Source organism: Panthera uncia (assembly GCF_023721935.1).
Source record: "Panthera uncia isolate 11264 chromosome A1 unlocalized genomic scaffold, Puncia_PCG_1.0 HiC_scaffold_16, whole genome shotgun sequence".
In the NCBI taxonomy this organism is placed as follows: Eukaryota; Metazoa; Chordata; class Mammalia; order Carnivora; family Felidae; genus Panthera; species Panthera uncia.
Window position 1 is genome coordinate 27,643,106 of NW_026057576.1, and position 23,725 is coordinate 27,666,830.

At 43.1% G+C, this 23,725-nt stretch overlaps 1 protein-coding gene across 1 annotated transcript in view; it reads left to right on the plus strand.

The window, feature by feature from the left end:
- VWA8 (von Willebrand factor A domain containing 8) overlaps positions 1-23,725 on the plus strand; it is a 358,377-nt gene that overhangs the window by 294,981 nt on the left and 39,671 nt on the right. The window contains exons 38-39 of the mRNA XM_049647001.1: positions 19,173-19,281; positions 22,211-22,367. Of these exons, the coding sequence (XP_049502958.1) occupies positions 19,173-19,281; positions 22,211-22,367 (266 nt within the window). The remainder of the gene's footprint in view (positions 1-19,172; positions 19,282-22,210; positions 22,368-23,725) is intronic.

Here is a 23,725-nt window from a genome sequence, read left to right on the forward strand (position 1 = left end):
TGGTTCATGGGATCAAGCTCCTCATTGGGCTCTGCATTGACAGCATGGAGCCTGCTTGGGATTCTCTTCTCTCTCTCTCTCTCTCTCTCTCTCTCTCTCTGCCCCTCCTCTCTGTCTCTCTCTCTCTCAAAATAAATAAATAAGTAAACACTAAAAAAAAAAAAAAAAAAACTGGTCTCTATTTGACCATCCTAGCGAAGTGCATATGGGCAGGCAAACCACCCCCCTACACTCTATTTTTCTTCATGTGGAACATGCCTAGGTTTCACGTGTAGATTAGAGGCTGAAATGAAGAGAGCCTACCAAAGAGCCCTTCAAGGGTTCTCCCAAGGCAAAGAGTGTTCACCTTACTTTCCTGGGAAAAAGATGCTTTTATACAATTGGCACAATAAAAACATCTGAGTTAGCTATCACACTGAAGTTCTTTAAACTTGGATGGCATCTATCTTAATGAACTTTCCAACAAAGCAATCAGGTTTTACCTAATAATAAGAAGCAAGAAAAGGAGATAATAGACTCACTCCTTCACACGTGCTTGTTCCTTAAGAGCTGCCCTTGCCAAAACTCGGGTCAAACATTTCTTCATGGAAGTGAGAGCCCTAAGAGAGCCTCTTCCAGCACACCTGGTCCACTGTATACAAGTGGACAGAGGTTTTCCCACAGGGAGGATGGATTGCCAAAGGGCCATCTCTGGACAAACCAGTTAGGGGAAAAACAGAGCCTCCTTCTCTAGGCTGTCCTCCCATGCCTGGAGCTGGCAACACGACCATGGTGTGAACCTCAGCCCTGCTCACACTGCCTCAGCCGACACAGCAGCAGCCCAGTGAGGGACCAGCCAACCACCCGGGCCCCGGCATCCTCTAAACTCTGTGTCTGTCTTGTCTCATGCAAGAGGAATAGATACAAACAACATTAGCTCCCTGAGCCCTGTTTAATGTCTATTTATTTTTGAGAGAAAGAGATAGAGTGTGTAAGCCAGGAAGGGGCAGAGAGAGGGAGACACAGAATCTGAAGCAGGCTCCAGGCTCTGAGCTACCAGCACAGAGCCCAATGCAGGGCTCGAACCCACGAACTGTGAGATAGGGACCTGAGCTGAAGTTGGACACTTAACCAACTGAGCCACCCAAGCACCCCAGAGCCCAGTTAACGATGGAGAGACCCAGGGTGGAAGTGGCCCTTGGAAGGAAACATAGGCTCAGTCAACAAGAAGAAGCTGCAGCATTCATCCATCCTTCATTCACTTAACAACTGTTTGTGGAGAATCTACTATGCTCCAGGCGATGCACCAGATTCCAGCTCTTCAAAGGTGACAAGTTCTGAATGTCTAAACTTAGAGTCAACACAAGCAAAGTAGAGTCAAGAGTGTGGTGCCTAACAATGGCTGGGAGTCCAGGTAGGAAAGGTTCAAGATCACGCAGAGAGATCCCTAAAACTCCGGAGAAAGGACAAGTCAAGGAACCAAAGCAGAGGTTCATACAGTAGGAAATGGAACTGGAGCCTGGTTACGAGACGAGGGATTCAAGTCGGGGCTTGTTCCCCAGGAAAAAGTCAGAAGGTTGGTTAAGACTTCAAGTGGAAAAAGAGAAGGGACCTGCGGCAGGACTGGTCTGAGGCTGAGTGGCATCTGGGGCTGAGTGGCCAAAAGCTGTCAGACCACCTTAGTCTAGAGCCTATAGCATTATCTTAAAAAGCTGGAATTTTCTATTACCTTTTCATAAAGAGGCACTGTAAGAAACATACCAGAAAATTTATAAATTTTGAAGACAAATTTAAAACTTTAAATTTTTTTATTTCAAAATTCAAAAACTTCTGCATTCAAAAAAAACTTGCTATTAATATGAGCCTGGAATAAACAGATATGTATAGACAAAGATAGACAATCACATATACATTGTTCTATCAAATGGCAAGACATGTATAATCCAGTATGACCCTTGGCAGTTGCTGTCCAGAAACAGAGTTTAAGTCAATACCCAAATGGAGTCATAAACTCCTCCAAGGGGCTAGGTTATATGTACAATCCTCAGTTATTACAGGATGATTGTATAATTCCACTTATGAGACTAAATTGGTGCTATTAATAATTACCCTGGGACAGCAGGCATTAACTGGGACTGTCCCCACACAGCAGGACATATGATAAACTGGTTATTAGTCATTTTATTTCCATTTGTTCTATTTTATTTAGAATGCAGTTTTGTAGGATTCCTCTGGTATTTTGGAAATATGAATCCAGAACATAAGATCATATAAGACATTTGCATACCAAGAAAAGATTTTGCCCACCCCTCCCACTTGCTGCTTTTTTAAATAAAAGTCTTCTTTGCATTATAAATCTATAATGCATTCTAGAACACTACACAGTGTGAATACAAATTAGCTTGTCTAGCTCACCACCTAAGATCCTGAAGTTGCCAGGGGAGATATCAATCCCATGTTCAGAATCTCCCAAGATTGATGGAAATTGCTTTCTTTTAATAGTAAGAGAACATGGAGCACCTGGGAGGCTCAGTGGGTTAAGCATCCAACTTTGGCTCAGGTCATGATCTTGCGGTTTGTGAGTTCGAGCCCCACATCGGGCTCTGTGCTGACAGCTCAGAGCCTGGAGACTGCTTCAGATTCTGTGTCTCCTCTCTCTGCCCCTCCCCGGCTCACACTCTGGCTCTCTCTCTCTCTGTCTCTCAAAAATAAATAAACGTTAAAAAAAATTACATAGTAAGAGAACATAACAGCCATCTTAAAACTAATAGCACCACAGCAGTACTGGCCCCTCACTAGTATATAGATGTTATAATAACTCTTTTCAAAAAAGCTGAGCCAATACAGATAAGGAGGTTCAGAATTCCAGACAAACTTGACCTTCTATGTGTGACCCTAAGCAGGTCCCCCAAAAATTAAATTTCTAAAGAGATTCCAAAGCGAAATAATCTACCTGACTTTGGCATTGTAATTCTCTTAAAAACCAGTCATCTCTAAATGCTTTGAAAACTAATTGTTCATCATAAAATTAATATTGTAGTTGGCACTGGTTTTGCTTTATGAATATTTAATATTACCTTTTTTCTAAAAGAACTGTATTTATTACTTTACTTTTACACTCTGGTATATACTTTCCCCCAGAAAATGCCCCCCCCACCCTTTTATCTGTATCTTGTCCACAAACAACAACAAACCTCCCCCTCCCCTTGCTATTCCTCCTTATCCTTTGTCTTCATTCAAGCTGGTGCTTGAGATTTTTTTTAAGTATGCATGTATAACTTGGGGGAAAGAATGAGGGTTCTTTAGAACGGAACGTGTGCTGTTCAGTATCCACGAGCTGTTGATAAACTCAGTGGTTATCAGAGATAGAGACTGGATAGGAGGACTTCTCAGACCGTTTCCCTCCTGCTTCCTCCAACCTGTTCTTGTTTATTTTGTCCTCTTTGTTTTTGTGGGGGTTTTTTTTCTTGTTTTTTATTAAGTTTTTAATTTTAATTCTGGTATCATCAGCGTATTTTTTTTTCTTTTAAAACATAAGAATAAAGCAATTAACTGTTTGGATACTTTGCTCCAATAAATTAGAAATACCCCTTTCCCCCCAAATCTAAGATTTTCATCATCATCAGAATGATCAACTGGATTAATTTATTCTCTGGCAATAATTGCCACCAACCAATAGACAAATCTATAAGAAGCCTCGGATTCTGAAATTCACTCTACCTTCTGTTTTGAGTATAAACAAGACAGAAGCTCCAGTTGTAGCATGAAATGGCCAAATCACTAGAGAAAGCTCCTCTGGTGTGTTTTAAAATAGGCAGAAAACTAGAAAGGGAGATTTTTAACTAGCAAGCATATGATTTTTAAATCACTGAATTTGATCTCTTATATGTTTCAGTTAATCTACCAGCACTTTGAATGATTACTTTTTCTTGCCACATTGATTTATTTTCCCTTGTAGTCAAGCTATCTTTCAAGTTTAAAGCATTCAGGTTTATTGAGTAAAGGGAATATCCTTAAAAAAATCACTGCATCTTCGTTTATGTAAGTCTGCCAGCAGGAGAATTTTATCACTCCCCGGGGGTGAGTATGAGCCATTCGGGTCTGGCCGCCTGCTAAACTATGCCTATTTATTTATGGTCTATGTAACATGAGGGAGAACAAAAGTTGGCTCCTGTGAGCATTCTCGAAGCCTGGACATGGCTTTGCTTCTGCTAAAAACACTGACGTGAATAGACTCTGTCACAGACTCAAAGGTCACTTTTCCATTTTGTTCACATTGAGAAACAATTTAGATAATTATCTGTCTTTTGTATCTTAGAAGAATAGGAGCAGGGGGAGGGAGTTGTTTCATTTCCTTGAATTTTCTTTGCGAGGCTGCATCAGGCTCTTGAAATTGTAAAATGGAGCAGAGATGTGGCCCACGTAAAGAGCACATTGCTTCCAAGTGTGGCCCACCCATTTGTTATGTTGCTGTTTCTAGAAATCCTTTGTTCTTACAAAGATACCTGACTTAATGCCATGAGAGTCTTCTCCAACATGTAGAAGGCCAGTTTGTATACATCAGATACCATTTCCTCTTGATTATATAACCATTTCAAAGTTTGCAAACATGTACTGAAAGACGCACTGTACAGTTAAGCTTTGGCACGTGGGCTTTTGCTTTTAAAGTACCTAGAGGTTGGCATGTGGAAGGGACACACATGTGTTGTCAGATCGTTACGGCACAGAGGAAGGACAGTATAGTGAAGGAGTGCTACGAGAGCCCAGAGGAAGAAAAGCATTTTTTGTTTGGGAAATTCAGGAAGGAACAACTTCTAGAAGGAAGCATTTGCAGGATCGCTCTCCTCATGGCCAGATATTTGCGGTTTGTCCAAATGATAGCTTTAGATTTCACTAATCTAGCCTCCTTATCTTTTTTCCACAACCAACATATCTGTCTAATACTCAATCTCCAAACAGATGGTTATACTCCACAAAACTCCCATTTAAAGGATCATATTTGGAAATCTTAAAATTCTTTTGAGATGGAAAAAAAGTCTTTTCAGCCTAATCTCCATAATGACTTTCATACAGTCTCTACTTTCTTCAAACTTGAAGCTACTCTCTCCCAGGTTCTCAGGCAATATTCTAGTCTCATGCTTCCCAAGTATAACAGAAGCCACCAGAATGCAGCTCTTCCAACTTCCCAAGCTCAAATGAGCAAGCCCATCTGCAGATGTACCTGCCTCACCTCCCACCTTCTCGGGTACATGGCTCCATCCTGTGACTCCTTTTTCTCAGGTATCCTCCTTCTCTCTCCCTCTGGATCCTTCTCATCAGCACTGAAACCTGCTCTAATACTCTCTGGACCCCACAGATCTTACTTGCTAGTACTCGAACTCTAATCTGCAGAACTCTAATCCATTTCACAGCAAACCCTCTTAAAAGAATCATTTCCATGCACTGACTCTACTTCCAGACCTCCACTCATTCCTCTCTCCTTCTCACATGAATTCTGGCCCCTCCTCCCCATCTACAGAATTGCTCTCGCTAAAGTCACAAGGACCTTCAATGTTGCTAAATTCCATGGGCCTTGCTCGCTCATCACCCTACGTAGCCCTCACTTGCTCTGAACTCCGCATACTCAGAGTTGAAGCTCAGTCTTCCCTTGGCTTCATGATAGTCACAGTCTCCCCCTCGCTTCCTTCCTGCCTCTCTGCTTCCTCTCAGTCTTGTCTGCTGTTTCGTTTCCTGGGCCACTGCCCCTTTCACTCCACATTCTCATTCAAGGCAACTTCACTTCCTTCCATGATTTCAGGCGGTTGGTGCTCGTAAAGAACCCCAACAAATGAAGAAGCCAGCGAAATGGCAGGAATTCCTAAAAGTGCATATTAAAAAAGAGAACGAGTTCTCCCTTCTCGTCTGTTTTATTTAGGAACAATAACAATACGTCTCAACTGCCTCACATATTTGAATGGGACTTTACATTTTGGGAAAGCGTCTTTGCATAGACACCCACATAGACATAGACATAAACGACATAAGGGATCAGGTCTGAATCAACCCCCTTCATTCCGTTGATGCAGAAACTGAAGTCCAAAGACAGTGAGTACGTCTCCTGGAATCACACAACTGCTTCACACCTTGTTTGAACTTCACAAGAACTCCGGGAAGGCATGTGTACTTCTTCCTATTTAAGAGAGGAGAACACTGTGGTAGAGACCAGAGACCTAGAACCAGGACTCAGGTCACCTAGTTTCTCAGGCTACTGTGATGCACCGTACTGCTTCCCCACATTCCTAACATGGGTGCAGTTAAATAGCTATACTTTTAGATTGGATTTTCTCTAAATAGAGAGAGGCAAACCCACAGCAACAACAAGTGCACTGTGTACTACTGTAGCACGGTGTGGTTACGGGGAAGAGAGGCAGGGAGGAGGAGTTTCACATAGTAAAAATTCTAAGTGTTTATCCATGCTCAGAGACTCAGTTAGGCTATTTGTTTATTTTTTTAATTATTTTTTTAATGTTTATTTATCTTTGAGAGAGAGAGCGCGAGCGGAGGAAGAGCAGAGAGGGGTGAGAGGGAGACAGAGAATCCAAAGCAGGCTCCAGGCTCCGAGCTGTCAGGACAGAGCCTGACACTGGGCTCGAACTCACAGACCGTGCAATCATGACCTGAACCGAACGAAGTAGGATGCTGAACCGACTGAGCCACCCAGGCGCCCCTGTTTGTTTATTTAAATGTACATACTGAATACGGGTGAACTGATTCCACAACTATATATACATTCCTGCCTGATGTTCTTCAAAGAAGGAGAATAAGTGTAGGTAGGAGTGATGATGAGCCCTAACTTCTTTGGTCAGTAGGATTTTCACATAAACCTGTGTGTGCTCAGATTCGTTTATTCAACTTAGGCTTGGCAGAATGGGTGGACTTTAGGAGGAGGTGTTTCATCATCATAATCCTCATGAATATGTATTACACAGGTGGATGGTCCTGGCTGCTCAGCAAGAGCTGTATTAGCATGAACAAAGGGCTCTCCAAGGCTGCTATCATGTAACCCCCCTTGTTTTTCAATCCAGCGCCCCTACTGCCTGAAATCTCCAGCCTCCTTACACTTCCTTCAAGATTCTCCTTGGGCATTACCTCTTCCAGGAAACTTCCCCTAATAGTTCTCCTGACCCTCAGTCTTAGGAGCCCTTCCAGTATGTTCTAACACACTGTGCTTACCCCCAAACCCCCACCGGCATGGGGCTCCACCCACTCTCTGCGATGATTGATGAGCACAGAGGCTGAAATCTCCCCAGGGTACAAAACTGGGTCACGGGTCTTTGTATCCTTAGCCTCTAGCAGAGGGTCTGGCTCATAGTCCTTGCTTGCTGAAAACTACTCCAGGCAGGTAGACAGTCTGACAGGAAAGGAGGAAAAGGAGGGAACTGAAGGTTCATCTAAGCTATATATATGTACATAGATTTTAAAATCAAATTTAAAAAACTTGTGAAAAATGGTTCAGAGACAAACACTTTAAACTCTTTTTGCTGACTTATTTTTTTGCCCTCATTATCCCTCAATAACATGTTTCTTCTTGATTTTTCCATTTTAAGTATTATCTCTTCACTTCAGCCACGGGAGTTCAAGTTTGACACTCTCACGCTTTCCCATCCCACTCCATGACACACAGTCCACATCTCCCTGTCCCTGCTGTGTGATACATGCCTCCCCCAGCAAACTTGTGCTGGAATTTGGGTTAGACCATCATTCAGGTTCCATGTTCTACTAACTATGTAAAATGTTATCAGACAGAAGAACTATGTAGTGTACTTGAATTACATGTCTGCCAGTCACCCCCCCCCCTCCTTTTCTGGGTACAGAAAGCTAAGAGAAAATAAGTAACTTTAGCCAAAACCATTCCACCAGTTAGTACCAGAACCAGGATCAAAAGCCAGCCTTCTATTTCCCAGTAAAATGGTTTTTCCATGACATCAAGCTGCCTCTCAAAAAACTTTTTTTTATTTTAAAATCTTAGTGAACCGATGTGAAGAAGAGCCTAGCGTTTATGTGACTGTATCAAAGTATTCTTTACACTTAACTGGCTTTTGTCAAATTGATCCCTGGTGACAGCTTATATTTCTTATAAACTAGAACTAGAGATAAATGTAGATAAGGGCCCACGTAAAGAACTTAGAGCTAGAAAGAATTTCGTCTTGTTTTTCATTTCGAAGACAAGAAGACTAAGGCCCAGAAAAGTTAAATGACTTGATGAGTATCACACGGCGAGTTTGGAGCCCCACTGGGCTGAAATTCCAGTTCAGCTTTCAGCCCATGCTCCTTGGGCTGGGGACCCCCAACCCCCCAGACACCTCGTACCTCCTCTTGGGCACTTTGCTTCGTTTAAAATCTCTGTTACACATGCCCAAGCCCATTCTCTACATTAAACTTACTCATCCCCAAAAGCGACATTAAAGCCTGTCAGAGTAAGACAAAAGTGAGGCGCCTGGGTGGCTCAGTTGGTTAAGCATCCAATTCTTGATCTCAGCTCAGGTCATCATCTCCCGGTTCCTGGGTTCGAGCCCTGCATTGAGCTCTGTGCTGACATTGTGGAGCCTGCTTGGAATTCTCTCTCTCCCTCTCTCTCTGCCTCTCCCCTGCTCCTGCGCTTGCTCTCTCTCTCTCTGTCTCTCTCTCTCAAGATAAATAAACATCAGAAAAAAAATCATTCAAAGCAAGTAAAAAATGGGATATAAAATACATTTTTTTAATTTTTTTTTAACGTTTTATTTATTTTTGAGACAGAGAGAGACAGAGCATGAGTGGGCGAGGGGCAGAGAGAGAGGGAGACACAGAATCGGAAGCAGGCTCCAGGCTTTGAGCGGTCAGCACAGAGCCCAACGTGGGGCTCGAACTCATGGACCGCGAGATCGTGACCTGAGCTGAAGTCGGACGCTTAACCGACTGAGCCACCCAGGTGCCCCTAAAATACATTTCTTAAAACCAGGGTTGTGTTAGGCTACCTCGCATGGCTGCACAACTAGAACACCACACTGTGTGAGGACCTGGAAGACAATGATGTCAGAGGATGGAGACCGACATGAAAACATTCCTAAGTGTCATGAACAATTAATTTCATGAATAGAAGACAGTACCGGCACCGGGAAGGCACAGAGGAAGGACTGGCTGCCACCCCGCTCACCCCAGTTCAGCCCCAAGGCCCCAGGTTAACTTAGTCTTTACAGTGTTCCCTCCTCTCCCTTCCCTGTGATTCCCTTCATTTCCTGGGGCCCCGTTGCGGCACCCCTGGAACATACACAGCTTCAGGCTCCAGAGTCCGTGCTGCCTTCTGCCGTCGGCCTCCAGGCCCGCTGGAGGAATCTTTAGATCTGGGGCACAGAGCAAGGTGCAGGGAGAGAGGGGGAACCACGGGAGACAGGAGCACAGGGAACTTGTTGGGAAAGCATTCAGGGCTTTTGTCTTTTGGGGCATAGGAGTTTGGGGTATAAATGGGAAACTGACAGATTCACACTGTTGAAAAAACTGGAAAACTAACACAAAGAAAATGGCAAACTCGTGTTTGATGATATCAGCCCCTAATTAATTATAGCCCTTATAGGAATCATTTGTTTGTATCTAATTACCATGTAGCTCAGTATCGGTGAAACATAACATAATTTGTGTCCTATAACTATGCCTGAAATTTCATAAGCCTTACCTGTCGGTGCTTAGCGTTCTTAGTCTATTGCTCATGTCGCCAGCACAAGTCAAGTTAAAAGAATGTTTCATAAAGCAAAAGCCAATCGTATTCTTTTCTCCTGCCCCAAAGTTCCTGCTTTGCAACCTGCCTCCTTAAGTTCCAGGAGAGCAATCATCAGGATTATATATTATCAGAATTATATACTCTTGTGGCATATACACCACTGGAGCTGCCCTGCAGCTTTGAAATGGCCACAGTGGCTGTGCCAGCTGCAGAAGACGATACACACAGGTTATTACCTAGTCCTGCCCTCTGCATGGCCACAGCATAGAATCCACACCAGTTTACCTGTCTGGCCACACATTCCAATATGCCCCAAGTGCCGATTCACTGTGATGCTATTTATCACTTAAAGAAATCTTTTCTTTTAAAAACGTACTATCACAAAAATGCACATCACAATCACTTAACGTGTATTTTGCCCAGGTTCCACATAGTGTTCTACACTCTCAGCCCATTTGAGCTAGTGCAGCAGCCTGGAATGTTCCCTTGCTCAGTGAGCCTTAGAGCCCCAAACCATAAGCGCCCAGCGAATGAGCAACATAACACCGCATCCTGAGTTTTGTGTGTGTGCAGCGCGTGCAGCTTATTTCTCTCTGGCCTCTCTTGGTGCCGTTGATTCTGCGTTCTGATGACTGCTTCTGGCCCAGAGTGGCTGTCAAAGTGTGTGAGAATGCTGGTCCTGTTGGAAGCAAAGGACGATGCGTTGCCAGATGTCACAGTGCAGGTTCCACAGGAACCGCATGTGCCTGAGGAAAAGGTCAAGGAAGCCCAGGGTAAACGGCAGTAGGCAATACCATAGAAACATTATGAGAGCCTGAGATGTGGAGCCTGTCTGCAGGATAACTAGAAGAAGTAATCGGCAGAATGCGACTTCAGCGGAAACAAAGAAAATGGAAAACCGGTTGCCAGTGTTTGATACTCCACAGGAAGTATGCTATAAGGACCTGCCAGCACTGATTCACTTAGCGCTCCTCTTTTCAGAGAATTCCTATGTCAAGTGCATTTGCATGAGGCTGTGATCATTGCTTCCAAGAACTTTTAGAACGTAGGTCATATTAAAAGCCCCTTTTGCTTCTAACCACTCAGTGGTAGGAATGGCTTTTCTATCCATCCTTCTGGTTCCTTAGCTACACAGCACCTCAGAGAATCCTGTTGACATGGAAAGCACAATAGCTTTAAAAATTGCTAAATAGATGGTGTGTCTTAGAACACAAAAGTTCGGTCTAAGACTGAAATCACCTGGCCAGGAAATGGCACGAGAGATCACTTCGCGGCAGTAATGATAAAAGTCCACGGCAGTAGCTGTCTCTTGCCAGGACCACCTCTCATATTTAACAAAACCAAAGCAGCTGTGCACGATTTGCTGTAGTTGAGGTGACCTTGCATCACTAACCTTTGCCTTGACTATGGACATCGGACGACCGGGCTAGTGTTGAATGTTAACCTGTCGAAGCCTCCTGAAAACAAAAGAGGCAAAAATAGAAAGGGTGGAACATGTAAAGACCTGACGGTTTGCCCTGCCTCTGCTGTCTCTGAATTGAATTAGCACTTGATTCCGTGAGGACGCTCAGATCACTGGATGTGCTGGCAGGTGGCAGCAGGAGGGGGTGCGTTTCCGTGCCAGGCAACTGCCGCCATGCCAATTATTTGTGGTTTCTCAACATGTGTTTTTGACACTCACCTACGCACAATGATAACAACATTTGGTTTCCCTTAAAGATTTGTTTGTAACTACAGCCTCTTTTCCCATGAAACATCCTCCCAATTCCCTCATGTGCGTTCCATATTCTCACATTTTCCAAAAGCCTCCTTCATCTCAGGGCACCGGGGTGGCTCAGTCGGTTAAGCGTCCAACTCTTGATCATGATCTCGTGGTTCATGGGATCGAGCCCCGTGTCAGGCTCTGTGCTGACAGCTGGAGCCTACCTGGGATTCTTTCTCTCTCCCTCTCTCTCTCTCTGCCCCTCCCTTCCTCCCTCATTCTCTCTCTCTCTCTCAAAATAACCAAATAAACTTAAACTACACAGTTTAATTTCATTATTTATTGAGAGAGAGAGAGAGAGAGAGAGAGAGAGAGAGAGAGAACATGAGCAGGAAAGCATGGAGCCTGACGTGGGGCTTGAACTCAGGAACTCCAAGATCATGACCTGAGCTAAAGTCAGATGCTTAATTGACTGAGCCACCCAAGTGCCCCAAAATAAATAAATAAACATTTTTTTTAAAGTTTTCCTCATCTTTTGTTTCTATTTGAATTTAAAGAGAAGAAAGAGATGAATAAATACTCTAAGTAAAGTGAGAGGTTGCTTTGGATGGATTCTGCAACCTTGTAATTTTATTTTGGAAGGCCATTCAAAGAGCTCTATCTGGGTCAGAGAACAAGGAGGCCACTACCCATGACAGGGAGTCATCCCAGGCCCAGTGACAGGTCCAGCCAGAAACTGAGCTGAGGCCTTGCAGGGATCAGAGTCAAGCGGAGGGAGGTGCAGGATCAGGAGTTAAGAACAACCCCGAGCCCACAGGGCCATGTGTTTCCTGCCTCTATGAGGAGACGGCTCTCTGTTGCCCATGGCTGAACCCTGCTGTGCTATTTGCCAATTAGAGGCTGGCAGGAAGGAGCCAGGAAGAGTCCCAGCAGACACCCAGCTGGCAGCTTATTGTGGAGAGGTTTGTACACAGAAGATTAAACTCATTTCTGTTGCGAGCAGCCTCACACATGTGCATTTAACATATTTATTAAGCATCTATTATGTTTAAGGATGTATGTATAAGCCACTGTGCCAACTACTGCTGTCGGGTAATAAAATGTAAAATAAAATAGTAAACTGATACGTGGCCCCCCCTTTTAGCTGAAGCTGTGAAATCTTTACAGTGTCATTTATTTTAATCAGACTGGGTATTTTTGTTGCATAATAATAGACTTAGTGAAGAGGGGCATTTCAGTGAGAAAGTTCTTTATCAGAAACTGTAAACTCAGATAAAGAAATAACATAGGATATATATAGGTATGTGTTCCAGAACATCATATCAGATAGAGGAAGAGAGATGTTTTAGATTATCATTTCAAATGTTTAAAAATACTTACCAAGCACAACACTCATGCCGGAAAACAAAATACACCCAAGTCTCTAGGAGTGGTCAAGCAGAAAGGAGGAGGGTAAGACAGAGTTTGGTTGAGTGTGGGGAGGTGGGCCAAGTGGTCCAGCCCACAGTCAGGAGAAAGGAGCTGCTCGTTGGCTTGAAAAAGCCCATGAGAAAGGACGGGAACCCTTTCTATGCCAGAAGACTCCACCCACCCCATCAGAGCAAGAGTGTCTACAAGATAAGACCATAGACCACCTAGTCTGTGTCTTACATGTAGTATTACAATCACCCTAAGAGGCATTTGTCTTCAGGGCCAGGGAACAGACTTAGTATAACCCCACCCTTGCCCCATATGTTCACCTGCCACCTCTGCCTATTTGCTTCTTCCTAGACTTTCAAACAAAAGAAAGACCTAATTTCTCAATTAGGGACAAAGGCACTTAAAATGTGAATACCCTTTGGGGTTATTCAGTATGGATGTATATCAGCTATAGTGTAATTTCTTAACATCAATGAGAAAAAATCAGGCCCTTCCCTGCTTTGTGAGAATGAACAGGGATTAAAGAAGGCAAGGGGTCACTGAGTATTTGAAAGCAAATGTTGCCACCAGCCAGGGAAGAACTGAAGATAACTTCTTCAAAGTTGATGGCTTGCCAGAGATTGAAATTGAAACCCATAGAAGGTACCTATGGACAAAGGGATCTTTGTCATGCATTTCATTATAGAAGCTACATGTTATTTATGAAAATTAGGTGAGGGTCACCTTTTTTTTTAAGCCAGTTATCTTCATATGAAAGACCATCATCATTCCTCAAGACATAGTAATGTGTCTATCGTTGTGTCTATCAAGGCAATTTCTAATCTGTAAGAATAACCTCAGACAGTAATATGTTTTAGGCTAGTATGCTCAGTGCCTTATTATGGCCTGTATCACCCTGTGCTGTGACTTTGTTCCCCTTTATAAGTATCCTTCTAGAAGCAAAGATCCTGTTTCATGTATCTCTGTGTCCCAGTAAATAGCAGATGTACCATAAACATACCCAGAAATGTTGGCATAAGAGAATGAATAAATCCGTTCATTCAGTTGCCTGTGAATCAATCAAGAAAATTGTAGGCAACTATATTAAGTAGGATTTCTGTGCTGATATTATTATGACAATTTTGACAATTTTGATTCTTTGCAAGAATGCAAATAATGTCTTCTTGTTAGAAATAGGACATCCTCCAAAAGGTCAGGACAATAGCTTCCACCCTGCTGCCCGTCATTCATCCTTCAACATATGAATTTATTAATGTGCGTGCAATTGACTCCAAGTAGCAGAAAACCCAACTGACAGTAGCTTAAACCATAAGGACATTTATGATTTGCTTATGTGGAAGACCAGAGTTACATGACTCCGGGCTGGTTCAGCAGCTCAACAGTGCCATTTGGGGACATTAGCTCCTCCATCCTTCCGTCCATCCTTCCTTCGACTTATTTCCACATGGTTTATCAGATGTAGGCTGCAGCTCTGGGCATCACATCCTGACTCTGTTTCCCAAGGCAGCAAGTGTGTGCGTGTTCCAGGGCAGAGAAGGGCAGTGCATCCGGGGCAGCGAGAGAGCTCTCCTTTTACCTGGGAGGAAGATCTTTCCCAGAAACCTCCTGATAGACTTTCTCTTCCATCTCAGGTCTCATGCCTTTCCCTAAACCAGGCACTGGCAAAAGGGAATGCTATGTTTAATCCCAGTCAACAATGATTCATCTGACTCGCGTTTAAAAAGAAGAAAGAGGGAGTGGATTGGTGTTGGGCAGGCAGCTAGAAATATCTGCTGTGCCCCACCTAGTCTCCCGCTGGAAAATGAGAATCAGCTATGGTGGCCAGTCATACCTCCAAGGGCTAACTCTTCTTCCAGCATTATAATCTGACTATTTATATCATTTTACTGATGGTTTTTAAAAATCCTGAACTTGAGGAGGAGCCTAAAATATATGAGCCTTGCCCAGAATTACAAGGTTTTAGTGAGTCATGTCCCTTTCCTGCTCTGACTTTGGGTTGCTTTACTCTGGAACATTTTTATGAGTTATATGTTACAAGATTCATGGTTTTTTTTCCAATCTAATTCATATGTAAGAGGACTCATAGGATTACAGCTTTTAGGATTACAGCACACTTCCCTAAACGGAAGTAGATTGTGTCAGCCGTGAGAAACACATCAGAGGTCTTGGCACATGCATCAGTTTGCATCAAAAGCTGTAAGGGGCCATGATATTTGTGGTTTGGGGGAAATTTTGATCCATTTAATGAATATAGTAATGTCTATTTCAGTAATTGGAATGATTTACTTGAGCTCTTTCTAGGTGAAACCATCCCTCATAGGAAATGTATTCCAAATCCTCAACACAAACTTCAAAGTATTCAGTAGTTTATCAACTTTCAGAATGACCAGTGGCTCCATGACACATGTCTGTCCCCAGGAGACAAGCTTCCTCAAATGATAGGCCTTCCCAAGTATCTGTTTCAGTTTCTGTCCTGGGTTGGACTGACCTAGACTTCCTGCCTTGTACTTATTATGAATCATTGTCAATTCATGTAAGAGATGCCCTAAAATGCCTTTGAAAACCCCTTGGCAGATATGCTAGAGAAATATATTCCTGTGAGTCTAATAGCATTCATAAAGTGACACAAAATTAGATAAACTTCCCAAAATGCCTTTTTTTTTTTTTAAGCAAGTGTCCTGGAATTTTGTGGTATGTATTTCTCTGGAATAAATCACGTTTGGGCTGATAATTATTGTTAAGAATTTGTCAATTTTGAAGCATCTCTAGACTCCCACTTGGGATTGGTGTATGGCTGTCTTCTTAGCAATGTACGCAAGGCCATCTCCCTTTCCCAGCAGATGGCCTGGGAAGACACAGGCGGCAAAGAACATACCAGTTCCTTTCTCCCCGGGAATTTCATAGCCAATTTTCTGCCTCCATGATGGCCCATTTTGATTGAGTGTCTTTGCAACTCCAAGAGCATGATTTCGGAGGTCACAGAGGGACAATTTGCAGGGCTTTTCCTTTTATCTTGTGCCATCATTTTTAGTATTTGTTCTTAAAACACTGTTCTCAAGGCTCAGTTGGTTGAGCATCAGACTCTTGCTTTTGGCTCAGGTCATGATCCCAGGTTGTGGGATCGAACCCCACATCAGGCTCCATGCTGAGCATGGAACCTGCTTAAGTTTCTCTCTCTCTCCCTCTGCTTCCTTCCCCACTTGCACTCTCTCTCTCAAATAAAAGAAAATAATAAAAAAAATTAAAGACTATTCTCTTACACTAGAATATCTGGATTGTAGGAAATATCTAAAGAAGATAACTAATTTTTGTTAAAGTTACTAGACACATAGGAATTTGCTTTCTTTTTCTCTTCTGAAGTTTTTTTATTGAATTTTTTTTTACATTCATTTATTTTTGATAAACAGAGCACAAGTGGGGGAGGGGCAGGGAGAGAAGGAGACACAGAATTCGAAGCAGGCTCCAGGCTCTGAGCTGTCAGCACAGAGCCCGATGCAGGGCTCGAACTCACAAACTGTGACATCGTGACCTGAGCTGAAGTCGGACGCTTAACTGACTGAATCACCCAGGCGCCCCTGAATTTTTTTTATTTTTAAACAACATACCTGAATACACATGCGCGTGCGCACACACACACACACACACACACACACACCCCTAAAGTGAAGAATGATATTCAGAACAATTTTTCCAATAATGCTGTCATTGCTGAGACCATTTTTGTAACTTCATCTTTTAGAATTGGCCTAAAGAAGACTCACAACTCTCATAAGCAAACTAGTCTCATCACTGTGTAAGTGTACCTTGTTTTGACTAAAGCCACAGATTGATCACCTTATTTACAAGGTTTGGAATCACTGAAATCAGAGCATCTCAACACTAGGCAAAATGGCAGAAATCATTGAGTTCAACTCCCTTAGTTCTGATGAGAAAGTTGAGGGCCAGAGAAGTCAATTGACTTGCCAACAGGTACATAGCAAGTTAGAAAATAGTTTATACCAGAAATCAACTCCAAGTATCCTTTTACTGTTTATTAAAAATCAAACCTAGTTTTAATACATATTTTCCACCATTAAAGATATTAAAGAAGAATCTGTCATGGACTCTGTAGATCCTTCTAGAAGCAGTCCATAATTTGTTTTGAGCAGTGATAATATTGTAATCAAAGCATCTTTTAAAAAGTTTATATTATTATTATTATAGTAATAATAATATGTAAGTTCCATTGTATTTGTTTTTAAAAAAAATGTTAGACTATAGTTATAGGTTTAAAAATATTTTTTAATGTCTTTATTTTATTTTGAGAGAGAGACAGAGTGCAAGCAGGGGGAGGGGCAGAGAGAGAAGGAAACACAGAATCTGAAGCAGGCTCCAGGCTCTGAGCTGTCAGCACAGAGCCTGATGTGGGGCTCGAACTCACAGACTGTGAGATCATGACCTGAGCTGAAGTCAGACACTTAACCAACTGAGCCACCCAGGCTCAGCTAGTTATAGCTTTTATATAGATTTCTTAAATTCAAAACAGAATAAAACACTATCCCAGTTTTTAAATGTTCCTTGTTTTTCTCATTTCTCATGGAGAACGTCTACAGAATGCTCCAAAGTGCTCCAAACAGTATCTGCTGGGCTGAGGCAAGCTTGTCCTCGTGCTGTGCTGTCCAGTGAAAAAGCCGCTAGCCACATGTGGCTATTTAAATTTAATTTTTAGTTAACTAAATAAAATGTAAACGTCAGGTCCTCAAGTACTCAGTAGCCACATTGGGCTACTAGCTACCATATTACACACTACAGCTGTAAACATTTCTATCAACATAGAAAATTTTATTGATTAGCGCTGGTCTAGAATTCTTATAGTTCGTAAGTATTTTAATCTACTGTTTATCTCTTATATTACCTCTGGATAAGTTAGAAGGTGGTGACAAGTTCTGGGAAAGTTTTTTAAATGTTTATTTGTTCTCTGAATGTTTCTAGCTTTTCTGCATAGTTTAATTTTAAAAAGGAGAAAATATTTACTTTCCCCCATTTTTAGAGCATGATTGTGTGTGTGGAATTCATATCAATTGTCTTGTCCCGGCTGCTGAATTTTCTTAAAGTATGCTAAAATTGTGGCCAAAACCCTGTTAATGCTGCCAAAGCTATTGGCAGAAATCTCTTTACGATGGTCTAACATTCGAAATTAACTAGTCTGGACATAGACAAGGGAAGTTATGTTGAATTCATTCTTAATAGCCATTTTACTTGCAAAGACTCTATATTACCCACCTACCTTCATTAATCCAACATCTAGAATGAAAGTCCAGGCACTGACAAGGAATGGGTCAGCTCTAAAGACTGATCTGGCATCATGCTTCTGGTCCAGGTGCAAGCCCCACCTTGCTCTACCCTCAGCAATTAGAGAGCAGTGACCAATCCTCCATGGCTTTCTACTTCGTACGATGTCCTGCCAGAACATCTTCCAGAAGACTTTTTGAACAAATAAATGCATATTTGATTTGGTCTGCCCTGAAAACCATTACATTTAACAGCAGACTCATAGGATTCATGAAGTGTGACTGCTTTGAGTTCTTTTTATTGTGGAACGGTATCCACTGAATGAACTTAGTACGACTGGAATTCTTGGGTGATTATCAGCCCTTTTGCTGAATCTGTGCTGAGTGAAATTAGGGACCAGTGAGTCACAGGCTATCATGGAAGAGGGCTAAAGTGCAGCTTATTCTGTTTGCCATTGCAGGAATAGTAAATCCTGTATTAAAATAAAGGTGAATTAGGAAAGCTACAAAGTACCATAATAAATTAGAGAGGGTCCAGAAAATAAGTAAGCAGTTTTTAGTTTCTGTGTGTATAACTTTAATATACCACTGCAGCACATTTGCTATTTTTGTTTTCCACATGTGTTATACAAAGTATTTCTCAAAAGGATCGAATGTCTTTGAAAATTAAATAGGTAAATGTGTATCTGCTGAGACTCAGCTGGAACAGCTGGGCAGTGATCCTTTTAAACCGTCCAGAGAGTGTCAGTCTCTGGTGAGATCCACTTTCCCTGCTTCTCGAAGGTGTTTGTTGTTCCTGGTGTGGTTGCTCGAGGCACGTGCTGCCCCAAGAGAATTCTGAAGCTATAACTCAGCCCAGTTTCTTTTCTTTTTTTGCTTTTTCAAAGAATTTTTTTTTAAATCAAATGTCTCCTTGCCAACTGAATGGATGTGAAATCTGATGAAGTTGTTTGCCAAACTCTAAACAGCATCTATTGTGTCCTGTTGCCTGAGGTTATTCTTCTTTCAGTCCTGCAGTCTCTGGGGTTGCTCATGAGATAGTGATAATGTCTCAATTCTCCGTTTGTAGATAACAATCAACAGAGATAGTGGTGAAGACGTGAGTTCCCCCAAACACGGGAAGGAGGACCCAGACAACATGCCCCACGTGGGCGGGAATACTTGGGCTGGTGGAACAGGTTGGTAGCACCCGAATCCTCCTGGGTCGAGCTTCCCAAAACCTCACAAGCCCAGGTAGAATGTACACCACCCCTGAGAAGGCGCAGGGACCTCTTCCTTTCTCTGCCTCCCCCGTTAGTCAGCGGGACTGTGCTTTTGCCCTGAGTCCCAGTGTGACATCAACACGTGACAAAGCTCTAGCCTTTGGAGCCCCACAGATGCTGCCACCTTGTGACGGGAGACCATTCTGACCCTCCCAGGGTGGCTTCATCAGTAAATTGGAAAATACTACCTGCCTTACCAGGTTGTGGTGAGGATTGAATGAAATCACGATTGTAAAGTGCTGCGCACAAGCCCTGGTCTGAAGAATGTATTCATTAAAAATGTTAACCCCTTCTAAATTCCATGCCCTTGGGATCATGCCAGCAATCTATAGTAAATTCTTTCTTGACCAGCTGACTTGGAAAAGAAGTGGTCCTCGCCTTCCACATCTCATAAGTGAGTGTGTTGAGGATGCAGGATTTTGAGATAAGAGAGTCGGCTGCAGTTTGAACAGATGGCCGTGGTCCGTTCCTTCCTCTTGGCTGCCTGATGAGAGCATTGTTTCCATGACTGCTGCCTTCCTCTTTCCTCTGCGGCAGCTGGACACACACATCTGCTGGGCCTCAGGAATAGGGCCAGACTGTGTGTGCACCGTCTGATCTTATCTCTGTCTCGTGTTGGCACGAGCTCCATGCTTCTCCTTCCCAAAGGATGGTGTGTGCCTCTTGGCCTTGACAGCCTCGGGAGGAAATGGGTTTCTGTGCTGAGACAATGTGCTATCAAATAGGCCCGTAGACTTCTTGCCTGTTCTGTTTATTCATCAAGCATCAGCTTTAAAGAAAGGGTATTTTTAGAAATGTCCTTTGATCTCGAAATCAGTGTCAACGCAGCACGATTTAATCCATGTGGAATGCGTTGTGAAATGAGCTGGCCCGACGTACATTTCCCAGCAGTGGACTACTCTGGAGCCGAGGGTCTCGCTTGTTAATCACATTGAACAGAGTTCTGACCCAAATCACCTGATCCCTCTTTCATCATCTGAGCCCCTCCCTTTCTTGTTCTCCCCATACATTAGGAGCTGATTTAAGTTGCCTGAGATTAGCTTCAAGATGATGCCTTGAAGTCTAGAACCTCTGACCAGTGTTTTCATTTAAGTCATACAAGTTAAAGGCTCTCAGAAGTAGAGGTCATGAAGAGCTCCCCCCTGTTGCCCTCTCCACCCCCATGGGACTTCCCTGAGGGCCCCTGTGACTCATGCTGACTGTTCACACCAGCCTCTGAATGGTTGTCATCTCAGCACCTAGGAGGTGTTAAGTTCTGATCATGATCCACCCATGCCTAAGGAGAACCTGTAGGAAGGGAGTCAGGTCACAGAAATAGCTTTTCTACCTCTGTAGCTCATCGTCATTGTCCAGTTACTGGTCCCCTCTGCCTACAGGCTGTCGCTGAGTGAGAACCAGCAATCACACCATCTAAGAAGAAATTTTCCACCATCAGTTTCCAAATAAAAATGAAGTCAGATATTCTCAAATCAAAGGGTAAACATACTGTAATTAATAGGCTGTTGTCATGGTGCTTCCAAAAGGAAATGACCTACCTGGACTTTGGTCAGGGAAGCAGTACATGCTGAGTTCTTACTTTTAGTTTATTATACCAGTTAAGGCTCCGAGGGGGAAAAGGTCAATGTAACATAATTTAACAAAAGCCTAAAAGCTTTCAAAATTTCCACTTTGTGAAACTTAGAAATGACCTCATTCTATGTGATGAGAGGTTGTCTAATTAATAATAGTAAGAGCAACCACTTCTATATTTTCCACCAGATACTGTTCTAAGCATTTTAGCTTCATGAAAATCCCAAGAAGTTAAGTAGTATTAGTATCTCCATTTTACAGATGAAGAGACTGAGACACAGAGAAGTTAAGGGACTTCCTTCAAGGACACATGACTAGTGCATTGGAGCCAGGATTCAAATTCAGCCTGTCCGCTTAACTGTACAGTGTTGTATTATATAATACGGGTATACGATACGACACGATGCGATACTGCACTGCCCCTCCCAATATTGAATTCTCTTCTGAGTGCCCAAGTTATGTGTGAGTGAACAAAAGAAACTGATTACTAGTATTTTCATCATTATAAAACAGAGGTAGCCCAGAGGCCGAATCTAGCCAATACATGTATTTTGAGGACCAACACGATATTTTAAATAACTTGAATTTGAATGTATTTAGACAAGGCAAGTTTGCTCTAGCTAGCCAAAGGCGTCACCAGTTTTTATAGTATTATCTACCTGGTCCTCTAGGCATTTAATTTATATTTACAACACAAACAGTTTCTGTAATATTACATAACACACACTTACAAGCATGCAGACTTGGGTTTATATTGGAAAGCTGTCCTGCCGCTGACAATGTCTAAAGCTGACTGGATCTATATCCTGGCTGTCTTTCTCTTATTTTAAAGAAAAGTAAGGTAACGTGCAAGGGACAAGGAGCGGTGCTCATTTAGTTGACAAATACATACCAAGTTATCTATGGTGCCCAAGCCACTCTTGTAGGTGCAAAGATTTAAAATTATGTAAGATATAATCCCACCCATCATTAACAGTTGGTGAGAAAAGAAAAAATAAATATTAAAGGGTAACAAATAGTGGCCAGGAGTGATCCCTGTGAGGTAGTCATCGGATGAGATGTCTTGAAATATGGGTAAACTTTGGCTGGACAGAGAAGACAAAAGGCACCCTAAACAGGGGGAAACTCTTTGTTTCCAGGAGACAACTCATTTGAACATTTAATCACTAAGTGGGTGCCATTCATATGCTTCACAGGACTGCTTTAAAGGTACGATCTGACTTTTGTCTTGTGGTCCATCAGTCTTGTCACCTGGACTTTCATGGTTTCCTTCCAGGGGGAAGAGACACCGCAGGCCTGGGCGGCAAAGGAGGTCCTTACCGGCTGGACGCGGGCCATGCGGTGTACCAGGTGTCTGAGGCCGAGAAAGACGCGGTTCCCGAGGAGGTGAAGAGAGCCGCCAGAGAGATGGGCCAGAAGGCCTTTCAGCAGCGGTGAGTGGGCCGCCACAGTGAGAGCAGGGCGGCTGCTGGGGTGTGGTGTGGCGGCGGTCCCCGAGTAGATCCCGCGTCCCATGATTTTCCACCTCATGCAGCAGCAGCGACCACAAACGGACACCCCCACGCCTGCCTCCCGGCAGAGGCCAAATGAACATACTCCCTTGTTCTTTTTGCTTGATGTGAATATGTTAAATGTATTCATTACGTACGATTGTGTAGGAAAAGGAATTGAGCACACTGGAAAGTCAAACCAAAGATACTGCTCTGAAGAGGGGCACCTGGGTGGCTCAGTGGGTTAAGCGTCCAACTTCAGCTCAGGTCATGATCTCTCAGTTAATGCATTTGAGCCCCGTGTCAGGCTCTCTGCTGACAGCTCAGAGCCTGGAGCCTGCTTCAGATTCAGTGTTTCCTCCTCTCTCTGTCCCTCCCATGCTTATGCTCTCTTTCTCTCTGTCTCTCAATAATAAATAAACGTTATGGGGCGCCTGGGTGGCTCAGTCAGTTAAGCGTCTGACTTCGGCTCGGGTCATGATCTCGCAGTCCCTGAGTTCGAGCCCTGCGTTGAGCTCTGTGCTGACCGCTCAGAGCCTGGAGCCTGTTTCAGATTCTGTGTCTCCCTCTCTCTCACTGACCCTCCCCCATTCATGCTCTGTCTCTCTCTGTCTCAAAAATAAATAAACATTTTAAAAAATTAAAAAAATAAAATAAAATAATAAATAAATGTTAAAAAATTTTTTAAAAAGATACTGCTCTGAAGAAAAATTAAAGTTCAAATCACTCTATCCACATCTGTTCTGTTCCTAGGCCCCATAGGGAATTTAGAAAACTCTACGTGATAGTCGATAGTGCCTTCCTGCCCTCGGGAATCTTGTAGATGTGGGGATAGGACTAGTAAACACACACACACACACACTCAAACTTGCACACTCATGCCCACATACACTCCGGAAGTTAAGGCTGCAGTCACGTGGTACAGAGCTGTGCCCCCTGCCAGTACGGAGAAGGGTGAGGTCGGTGAGGTGGGGCCTGAGCTCAGCCAGGATTTGGCTCTTCCAGGAAGGGATAACACCAGAGTAGAATGAACATAGTGTCTATGGCAGAGAGAGCCAGCTTATCTATCCAGCATAACGGGGTACCAGCTGGGGTGGAGGGGAATGAGGTTGAATGTGGAGTCCCTCTCAAAGGGCAGAGGCCTTGAAATCCAGGCCAATGAGCCTGTGGCTTTTACACGATCCGGAACCATTCTGGGCCACTTTGATTGGAACCATCTAAAAAATAAGAATCCACATGATGCTTTCACTAGGCATCCACATGTCTAAAAGCAAAAAATACCAAAGGACCCGCAATGTCTC